Source organism: Sesamum indicum, linkage group LG3 (genome assembly GCF_000512975.1).
Source record: "Sesamum indicum cultivar Zhongzhi No. 13 linkage group LG3, S_indicum_v1.0, whole genome shotgun sequence".
Lineage (NCBI taxonomy): Eukaryota > Viridiplantae > Streptophyta > Magnoliopsida > Lamiales > Pedaliaceae > Sesamum > Sesamum indicum.
The window spans coordinates 13185775-13196890 of NC_026147.1; the positions used below are offsets into that span (position 1 = coordinate 13185775).

At 31.2% G+C, this 11116-nt stretch overlaps 2 protein-coding genes across 2 annotated transcripts; both read right to left on the minus strand.

Annotated features, from left to right (window-relative positions):
• On the minus strand, positions 1593-2642 carry LOC105158232. Its single transcript, XM_011074907.2, has 3 exons — positions 2504-2642; positions 2090-2410; positions 1593-1840 (listed from the first exon to the last, which is right to left on the minus strand). The coding sequence occupies exons 1-3, from the start codon at positions 2571-2573 to the stop codon at positions 1719-1721; spliced, it is 513 nt and encodes a 170-aa protein (XP_011073209.1). The 5' UTR covers positions 2574-2642; the 3' UTR covers positions 1593-1718.
• Positions 8366-9464, minus strand: LOC105158242. The gene is made up of 3 exons (XM_011074917.2): positions 9328-9464; positions 8840-9157; positions 8366-8597 (listed from the first exon to the last, which is right to left on the minus strand). The coding sequence occupies exons 1-3, from the start codon at positions 9395-9397 to the stop codon at positions 8476-8478; spliced, it is 510 nt and encodes a 169-aa protein (XP_011073219.1). The 5' UTR covers positions 9398-9464; the 3' UTR covers positions 8366-8475.

An 11116-nucleotide genomic window follows, 5' to 3' on the forward strand; every position in this document is an offset into this window, starting at 1 on the left:
TACTTGGTGAGATGATTATTTAATATTTTTGTTTACTTTGAACGTAGTATTGGATGATTATGGTGTGATAGATTTTATATTGTACTTAATTACTTGATTTTTTTATAATTGTTAAAAGGGATAAATTGTGGAATTGACAAAATTACCTTAGGACATAATTATTAATGTCATATGATCATATCACAAAGTATAAAATATTTGAAATATTTAAGTTCATATATATACATCTATATATATCTATATAATTTCTTACAAACTATTCTTCCATTTATGAACAAACTGATAGTAATATCTAGAATATAATTAAGAATTTCGTAATGTAATTAATCCGAACGAAAACTAACAATCTTTGCATTGATTTTTCCTGTTCTTGTTCTAGCAAATCCAAGGCAGGTAGTATTGATACACATCCAACAACGCCAGTCCCTCGGTGCCCCAACACCATGAGTCCCTCGCCGTGCCTCCCCTCCCTGGCTGCTACCGCTGCCACCATCTTCCTCCAACACTGCAGCCCTCCCTCCTCACCACGAGCATTAACCCTTCTGTTCTTATTGCACGACTGTTGTTGGTTCATCACAATTGATTTTTCAGTTGATACTCCGTTCCGTTCCATTATTTTAGTTACTGCCGTGGTTTCAGGAGGAAACACGACTTTAAAATAGAAAAATTAGACCGTTGGAACGAAATTTTGGCGTATTGTCGCTGGTGATAGCACCAAATCAGCCCAAGAAAAAGATGAAACAACTACCAAATTCATTGAACGACTTGACGATTGGGATAGTGAAAATCATCAGATCATCATGATGTGGTTTCGCAATTCGTCCATCCCATTTATACATATTCAATTTGATGGTCTTCACACTGCGGAAGAAATTTGAATAGTGATTGGATTGTTTTATTTTGTGATTTGGAGATAAAAAGAGAAAAATAAGTGTGTGTTGAAAATAGATGATATGTTTGGATTTGTATTTTGAGGTAATTTAAAATATTTTAAAATAAAGGTGTAGGTTTGATGTTGGGATTTGAGAGACAAAAATCACTGTTCATTATTAAATTATATCTTTTTTCATAAATCTTTTTATATATAAATATGTATATATATAAATATGTATATATATAAATATTGTATTTTTTGGACACAAAAATCACTGTTTATTGTCAAATTATGTCTCTTTTATATTATATGTATAAGTGTATATATATATTATTTACAGAAAGTTGAAAAAAAAACACACAAATAAGGTGTAAAAACACAAAAACAAACATTGAGTGTGTTTTATCTTGCCTTGGAAAATGCGAAAATATAAAACAAAATTTTCAGCAATTTTTACAGGATCTTTTTACGCATTTATGTTTTTTTCTTTAGTTTTCAAAAATAAAAAAATCAGATAATCAATAAAATAAAAGAAATCCAAAATTAGAAAACAGAATTAAGCCGTCTTCTTCAACCATCAATGCTTTCTACTATAAGGTAAATTGTAGAAGAAGAACAAGAAGAACATGATTTGCACTGTTCGAATTTGATAATATGTGATCAATCACATAAAAAATATTATTCATATATTATAAAAATACATATTTAATACTCGCTATATAATTAATTACTTACTACATCATTCTAATTTGAATTAAATTTTCTATTACATTATTTATAATATCTCCATAAAATTAATAAATGATGAGTTTACACTTCAATTTATAATCTCTGATTACAGAAATTATAAAGATGCTGGTGTAGGAGCAGCTGCCGGACCAGGGTTGACGCCACCACCGCTCAAAATTGCCAACATTTCTCGATGTTTGTCTTCTTGGTTCTTACATAGAGCTGGCAAAGATACTCCTACACAATTTATGACATTTATTTAATTAATAATCGAATATGTGCATCATCAGGAGGACACTCTAATAGTTCGTGTACAAGACTTCTTTATGAAGTATTTCATATTTGAACTTTGGGTGTTTGCGTGTCAAAAAAATGATCGAGTATATGCTTCGATTAAGCTTCAAGAAATCCGCAACAAACAAGCAAGGAATAATAACAATAACAGAAGTAATTAATATTTTATATGGAATAATTAAAGAAAATTACCTTCACCGGCAGCAAGATTGGAAAAAAGGTCAACAATGTTAGGGCACTTATGGTAGCAAGCAGGAGAACAGAGATGCGCAGTGAACTCCGATGAGAGAAAGACGTCGGAGGATAACCCAACGGATTCACGGCAAACACCACATGCTTTCACACACTCATCTGTCTCAATGTATCCAGATAATTTGTCCACCACAACCTCTGATGTCTTACACGTTTTGCCATGCGCATTTTTGTGGTTCTCCAACACACACCTCTTTCCAGATGATGCAATTGCGAAAGAACACAAATTTGTGGACAAATTCTCACAAATTACGTCCTCAGCTGAATAAAATAAAAATTAAAAACTATTCAATCATATTATTATAAATGAGACGAAAATCTAACAGATTATTTAAATTTACATGAAAGACATACCGATTGTTCTTTGAACAAAGAGAGAGCAAGTGAAGAAGAGGAGCAATGATAATTTCACTGAAGAACCCATTATTTCCTTTTGATGTGGCGTTTATTTTTCTTTGCTTTTTTGGTGGGGGGAGGGGGTTTGGAGATTTTATAATATGATGGAAATATGGGACGTCACAACTTCTTTATATACAGTGATAAAGACATAGAGACAATTTTTATAACCTTACAATTTTAACTGAGAAACAGAACATAAAGTCTTGGAAACCTCTAAACCACAAAATTCATATGTATGTCCGTAAAATAGGGTACTCTGATGAATTTCTATATTGAGAATGCTATAATTTTTTGTTAACAAATATTTGGGTTATATAATTAGGTATGATGAAATTGCGTATCATACATCATAATATTAGAGCCTGATATTAATACTAAACTCGATCAAAATAATCCTAATTTATGAAATAATTTAGGGAAAAGTATTATTTTAGTTAAGTATGCATAATTTTAATTTTAATCCGATAACTATGTCCATTTTTGTTTAGGTCCAGTAACTTATGAAATTGCTTATTTTTAGTCTTCTGGCAGATTTTCGGATAATTTTACCCCTATGCAACTTTTGAAAGGCAGTTTTAGTACATATGCACTCATAGGGGTAAAATTGTCTGAAAATTTGCCAGAGGACTAAAAGTAAGCAATTTCGTAAGTTACTGGACCTAAAAAAATGGACATAGTTATCAGACTAAAATTAAAATTAGGCATACTTAGCGGGTTAAAATAATATTTTTTTCAATAATTTATCCCATCTAAGAGGTGGGGTACACTATCACATCAATTTGTCTAAGGTAGTAGTAAAAAATTTCTTCCTTACATGCCTTTACTTGTGAAAAACATGCAAATTTAAAAGAATGTATTTCACGTTATAATAATTTAATAATAAAATATATAAAATTATATACTTCATCTTTCGTAATTTTTTAAAAATTATTTGAGTTTTTTGATTAGTAATTAAATTTGACAAAGTATAATTTTGCCGTATTTTTATAATATTTATTGAAAAAAACTAAACATTTGTTCTTTGTTTTTTTTTTTTTAATTATTACATGTCTATTTTGAACTTTTGGTTCATATCAATATTTACTATTGCCTTTTATAATTTGCTTAGCATATCTTAGTCTTTCTTTATGGGATTAAGAAGGGTCCCATAATTTTATAATTAATGTTGGGATACTGGGTAAGATGATCATTTAATACTGTGTGATGATTTTATTTTGTATTTACTTTTTATAATTGCTAAAAGGCATAAATTGTGGAATTGACAAAATTACCCTATGATAGGACAAAGACACTGATGTCGTGTGGTCATATCACAAAGTATAAAATATTTTCAATATTGAAATTTTTTATAGGGTTAACTACACTTTACCCCCTTTAACTAAATGACGCGTTGATTTATCCCTCTAAATTAATAATTGTAACACTTAATCCCCTTAGATTAAATAGTTGGACAAATTTGCCCTTGTGTATATATATATATTTAATAAAACACAAGTATTTTCTAAATTTTCATCTTAAGTTCAACGTAAATTATTCTGTTAATGTATTTTAATTTTGATTAAAAATTTAAATTAAGTAATAAATGAGTAAAATAATACACACGAATTTTGAATGTAAAAAGATATTACTAACTTTTGAAACTTCAATTATCAACTACTCAATCTATAATTTTTAGATAAATATGAATAATTCCATCTCCATTTTTTAATACATAACTTTACAGAAATTAGAACAAAAGTGTATTTCTTCTTTTTTTTTTAAATAAAAAAATATGCAACATTTCTTTAATTTTTAATTTTCTTTATGTAAGTTAATAGAATATACTCATCCATTAGTCAAGAAAGTCAAGTCTCATTTAATTAGCTAACTAATAACTTCTTTTTTAGTTCATAATTAGCATTTGTCTTGTATTTATCATACTACTTTATGGGAGAATTTATTTAAAAAATGCCAAAAAAAAAAATTAGTAAAGTAGGGTGAAATTGAAGGCTTTAGAAAATTAAGTGGCACCGCGGTGCCACAAATTTTATTAAAAAAAAAAAAATTTCTCTATGTCACCGTAGTGGCTAACCGCGGTGACATAGATTTTATTAAAAAAATATTTTTTAATGTGCCACCGCGGTTAGTGACCGCGGTGGCAATGATATTTTGCAGATTTTAACACCACCGCGGTGGCATTGATATTTTTTTTAATAGCCACCGCGGTAAGCAACCGCGGTGGCACTGACATTTAAAATTTTTTTTTTAATTAGCCATCGCGGTCAGCTACCGTAGTGGCACATTTTTGCCGTTTGAATTTTTGGCCTCTGACACCGCGCTATCTTAGCGCGGTGACAATCAATTTTTCTTTTCCAGTGTCTGACACCGCGCTTTCTTAGTGCGGTGACAATCAATTTTTCTGCATTATCGTCTGTGGCACCGCGATTGCTTAGCGCGATTTTTTTAACTATATAAATCGGACGCTATTCTCACATTCATACACACTGAAAAATCAGAAGAAGCAGCTTCAAAAAATTAACATTCAGTTTCTTATCCCTTACACTCTCAAAATCAGCCTTCGAAAATTCATACACCACCATATCTCGCAATTCTTCTAAAATTTCTTCACTTGTTATTTGAAGATTTACAATTGAAAAGGGGTACAATAAGTTATTTATTAAATTTTTGTGTTATTTGTTCTTTTTTTAAATATCTTATTATATTATGAAAAAAAATTTATATTGATGTGTATTTTATTTTGTTCTGAAGATATGGCGGAGCAAAACACTGTTGATATTGTTATATATTTTGGAAGTCAACAAATCAATTCGAATGGTTCTATAAGTTATGATCGACCTCTACTCGGATTCATGCAAATTTCTCGTAGTACTACATTTGCTGAGTTAGAGTTAATTTTATATGAAGAAATTGGTATGGATAGGAATAATTTTAAATTGCATATATTCTTTAAATACATAACATTTAATTTTGGCCAAATGAATGAGATGTTGTTGGCAATTAAGAAGGATCGTGATATGCAATTTTAAATTCGGTGAATGGATATGTGTCGATTGATATTTTTGTCGAAGCGGAGAAAGTTCTGCAAAATATTGTATCAGATGACTCAGCTGTTGGTGATTAGGGAACGTATATGTCTATGATAACCCAAGATTTGCCGAGCTTACTAGTAGTAACTCAAGAAATGGGGCGATTTGGTATTAATGAAGATTATGCAAGTCCATCATCGTATGCAGGCCCATCATCATATGCAGGGACAAATGCATATTCAGGTTCATCGGATTATGCATATCCATCGAATTATGCGGGTTCATCTGAATACAATGATGAAGATGCCGACCTTGAAGCCGATAGCTTGTTGAACACTGAGCAAGCTGACTCAGAACCAGATGAGGTCAAATTAGAATACCAGATTGACCAGAATAATGACGATGATGGTGATGTAAGTATACCTGTTATGATAGAAGTTCTTGGTGAGAATGCACAAGAGCATTTTGATTTGAACATGCCTGCCGTGCCCGACAGAATGAACCTATATCCAGAAGTTCCATTTTTCAGCACAACACATCCAGAAGTCCTTGTAGACTCGATTGATATCCCTACTAGTAGGTGGGGCAACTTTTATGACTCAAACATTGGAGAGCTCGCCAAGGGAATGGTGTTTAAAAGTAAGGACCATTTGAAAGGAAGTGTACAAGATTACTCGGTTCGATTTACAAGACGAGAATACCGAGTGGTGGAGAGCAACAAAAAATTATGGAAAGTCGCCTGCAAATATGAAGCACAGACTGGGTGCTGTTGGATGCTAAGGGCCATATTCAAATCCAACATGGGATTATTTAAAGTTACCAGGTATGTCGGACCACATACATGTCTGATGAATGAGATTTCTATTGACCACGGTAACTTAGGAAAAAGTATGATCGCAACACATCTGCTGGGTATGGTTCGTCAAGACCCATCCTGTGATATAAAACATGTCCAGCAGATTGTGAAAGATAAATTTAATTTTGAAGTCCCATATCATAAGACCTAGAGAACAAGTGTACGGCACTTGGGAGAGTTCTGTTCAGAAGCTGCCCAAATATATGGCAGCATTGCAAAAATGGAATCCTGACCGGGAACAAGAACAATAAAATTGGCCGGGAAATGTTAAAGAAGAAGGAAGAGAAAGAACAAGAAAATTTGCTGAGGAAATGTTGCTGAATGTTGAAGAACAAGGATTGCAGAGAAAATGTTGCTGAAGTGTGGTGAAGAACAAGGATTGCAGCTCACACTTAAATAGTTTGAGCTGCAATTGTATATTATTGTCACGGGCCACACTGTAATAGTGTGGCCAAATTAAAGCTGAGCCACAAGCACGGTGGCTCAGCCTGCAGCTTGCAGCCTGCAAAATTGCAGGCTGCAGGTTTGACTCCTTTTTTTTTTTGACATTCAGTGAAGAACCGCTATCTAGGATAACGGTTCTTCACTGTTTTGTTTTTTTTTTATAAAATATTCCTGCCACCGCGGTCACTGACCGCGGTGACACATAAAAAATAATTTTTTTTAAAAACTCTGCCACTACGGTGGCTAACTGCGGTGACATAGAGAATTTTTTTTTATATATAAAAAATGTGGTTTTTGGCATTTTTTTAATAAATTCCCCTACTTTATGACTTTAATTTGACATAATATTGCTCAAGTTATTAATTACTCTTTCAATATTTCAATTCAAAATATTTTTTTAATGAAAAAAATAATTTGATATTAAATTAATGTGCAAAATATTTAAAATCTACTCGAAACATAAAAGTAGACATGCATACATAAGGGTATTTTTTGTTCTGATAAATAAATAAAGGGGATGAATATTACATTTATTAGTTTCGGGATGAATGAAACTTCGAGTATAGTTCAAGAGGTAAAATATATCTAACCTACATATTCTTCCACAAAAGATCCCTTTGCCACCATCTCTTCCCCCCTTCCCACCCCCAACGCCCCGCCATCTCACTCAATCGGGAAGCAAAAATTAATCTCCACTTGTTGGGTTGCTAGGAATATCTGTATTGAGAAGCTTTCTCATGTAGCCAGGCAAATTCTTTATTGCAACGCTCACGATCATATCGATTCGATTATTGGAAAAATAATAAAATATATTTAAAAATATTAAATTATTTAAATTCAACTTACGTCTAATCCAATTTAAACTCGATTAGCTCATTCAAACGCAAGTTTTGAAGTTCGATAATAATTCAAATAAACTTGAACAATAAGCTCGGTACAATCTTTTATGACAATTTCTCTTTCATTTTTGCTCGCAGTGACGGGATAAAATCCTAAAATTAGTAATGCATTTAGTAGCTACAAATTATTTGGAAAAAAAATTGTTGAATATTGTAAATGGTGGAGTTGTTTATAAGAAATTGATTTTTGCATTGTTTTTGATATTTTCTTATTTTAAATTTTAACATAGTTAATTAGTTTAATTTTGATTAGTTGTAGTATATATCAATTCGATATTGCATCAAAATTAAAATTTTCACCATCAACCAATAATTTTTCAGCAATTTTTCCTTCATTCTCTCACCAACTTTTATAGGAATATTCTTTTTTTACTTTAGTTTTCAAAAACAGAAAAAACAAGATAATCAAAAAATTAAAAAATCCAAAATTAGAAAACAGAATTAAGCCATACTCTTCAACCAACAATGTTTTCTAAAAGAAGGAGAAGATTTTGATCCAACCAAATTTGATGATATGAGACCAATCACATCAAAAATATTATTTATATTACAAAAATACATAATTAATACGCTGGTTCTATAATGAAATTAATTTCATCATTCTAATTCGGACTAAATCTTTTATTAAATTATTAATCATATCTCCATAAAAATTAATGAATGATGAGTTTACATTGAGTTTATAATCTTTGATTACAGAAATCATAAAGATGCTGGTGCAGGAGCAGCTACTGGACCAGGGTTGACGCCGCCACTGCTCAAAATTGCCAACATTTCTCGATGTTTTTCTTCTTGATTCTTGCAAAGAGCTGGCAAAGATACTCCTACACAGTTTATAACATCTATGTAGTTAATGATCGAATATATGCGTTCGAGGGGACAATCTAATGGTTCCTACACAAAACTTCTTTATGAAATATCTCGTGTTTGAATTTTCGGTGTGTGCGTGTTAAAAAAATGGTCAAGTATATGCTTCGATTAAGCTTCAAGAAATCCACACCAAACAAGCAAGGAATAATAATAAAAAAATAGTTAATATTTCATATGAATAATTAAAGGTAAATACCTTCGCCAGCAGCAAGGTTGAAAAAGAGGTCGACAATGTTAGGGCAATTATGGTAGCAAGCAGGAGAACAGAGATGGGCAGTGAACTTCGATGAGAGAAAGGCATCGGAGGATAGTCCGACGGATTCACGGCAAACACCGCACGAATTCACACACTGATCTGTCTCAATGTATCCAGATAATTTCTCCACCACAACCTCTGATGTCTTACACTTTTTTCCTTGTGCATTTTTGCAAATCTCCAACACACACCTCTTCCCAGATGATGCAACCGCAAAAGAACACAAGTTTGTGGGCAAATTCTCACAAATCACATCCCCTGAAAGAAAGAAAAAGAAAAAAGTATTCACTCATATTATTAGAAAAGAAAGTATAATACCTATATATGTATAAAATTAACTCATATTATGACATATTTATTGTCATTATATGAGAATCAAAATGGTACAAAAATATAATTCAATATTTAAATGTACATGGAAGGGATACCTAGTGTTCTTTGCACGAACAGAGAGCAAGTAAAGAAGAGGACCAATGATAATTTCATTGAAAAACCCATTATTTTCTTCTGATGTAAGGTTCCCTTTTCTTTGCTCTTGCTTTTTTTTTTTGGGGGGGGGGGGGGTGGGGGGGGGGGTGTTGGAGATTTTTTGATGTGATGAAAATATTGGATGGATCAACTTCTTTATATACAGTGATAAAGAGAGAGAGAGAGTTTTTATAACCTCAGAAATTTAATTGAGAAATAGAATATAAAGTCTTCGAATTCGCTAAACCACAAAATTCATATGTATGCCTTAAAATAGGGTAATCCAAGAATTTCTATATTGAGAATGCTACAATTTTGTTTAGGTGTATTTTTTTTTTAACAAACAAATACATCCAAAATTTGAACTTAAAATGTTCAACAAGAAATCTTGTATCCTAAATTAGGTCTCTTTTGATTTGTGTGATTAACATGATAAATTTGTTTCTCATACATAATTATATATTTGGTTCACAGTATTAGAGTTTGATATTAATAATTGATCCCGTTTTAGCAATCTTAATTTATAAGATAGTGCGTCCCGTCTCAGAGGTGGAATACACTATTCCATCAATTAGTGTAAGGCGGGATTAAAAAATTTCTTCCTTATGTTCCTTAATTGTGAAATATATACATGTTTTAAAGAATGTATATCAAACTATAATTATTTAATAATAAAATAAATAAATATTAGTTGATTTCTTTAGAACTTCTTAAAAACATTTAAGTATTAATTAGTTATCAAGTTTCAAAAAAATATAATTTTTGCCGTACTTTTATAACATTTTTTTAAAAAATTAAACCTTCGTTTCTATTATTTTATTTATTATTGTTAAATGTCTATTTTGGACTTTTGTTTCATATAAATGTAGAAAAAAAAGAAAAAGAAAATATCAACAGAAATTATTATTTTAAAAACCGTGTTTTAATAAATACTGAGAGGACTTTTATCTTTTGTGATTATTCACTAGTTACAATGTTAAAATAAAAATAACTTAAAAAATGATAACCCTTAACGATCTTTTTACATTTAATCAAGTATTCGTAATTCCTTCAATTAAACACAATATTATATTATTACATGAAGTATCACACAGACAATACGTCAAATCAAATATTATATAGGAAAAAGTATTATTTTAATTCGCTAAGTATGTCTAATTTTAATTTTAATCCGATAACTATGCCCATTTTTGTTTAGGTCCAGTAACTTACTAAATTGCTTACTTTTAGTTCTCTTGCAGATTTTCGAACAATTTTACCCTTATGAGTACATATAGATTAAAACTGCCTTTCAAAAGTTGCATAGGGATAAAATTGTCCGAAAAGCTGACAGAGAACTAAAAGTAAGCAATTTAGTAAGTTACTGGACCTAAATAAAAATAGACAGTTTGTATGACAGCAGATCAAAGAACAATCACCTTAAAAAATAAGCAATGATTTCATCATTATCATAACTAGCATAGATAACTATCTTAGGGCAACTCGCAAATCAATAGCACATGCAAAAGAATATTTTAAGCGTTCATGTTGTAAGTGCAAAAATAAAAGGTTTCAAACCCCAGACCAGGTCAATTTTAGCTTATGTGTTAAAGAGTTTATGCCGGAATACTATAATTGAACTTGCCATGGAGTGGAGATGGTGCATGAGTACTTCGATGCAGTGCTGGTCCCAATCTAGCCCTCGGAGCAAATCCCAATTGCTGAGGAGGCAACTATGCACTGGATGATGACCAATATATTTTAAGCCCA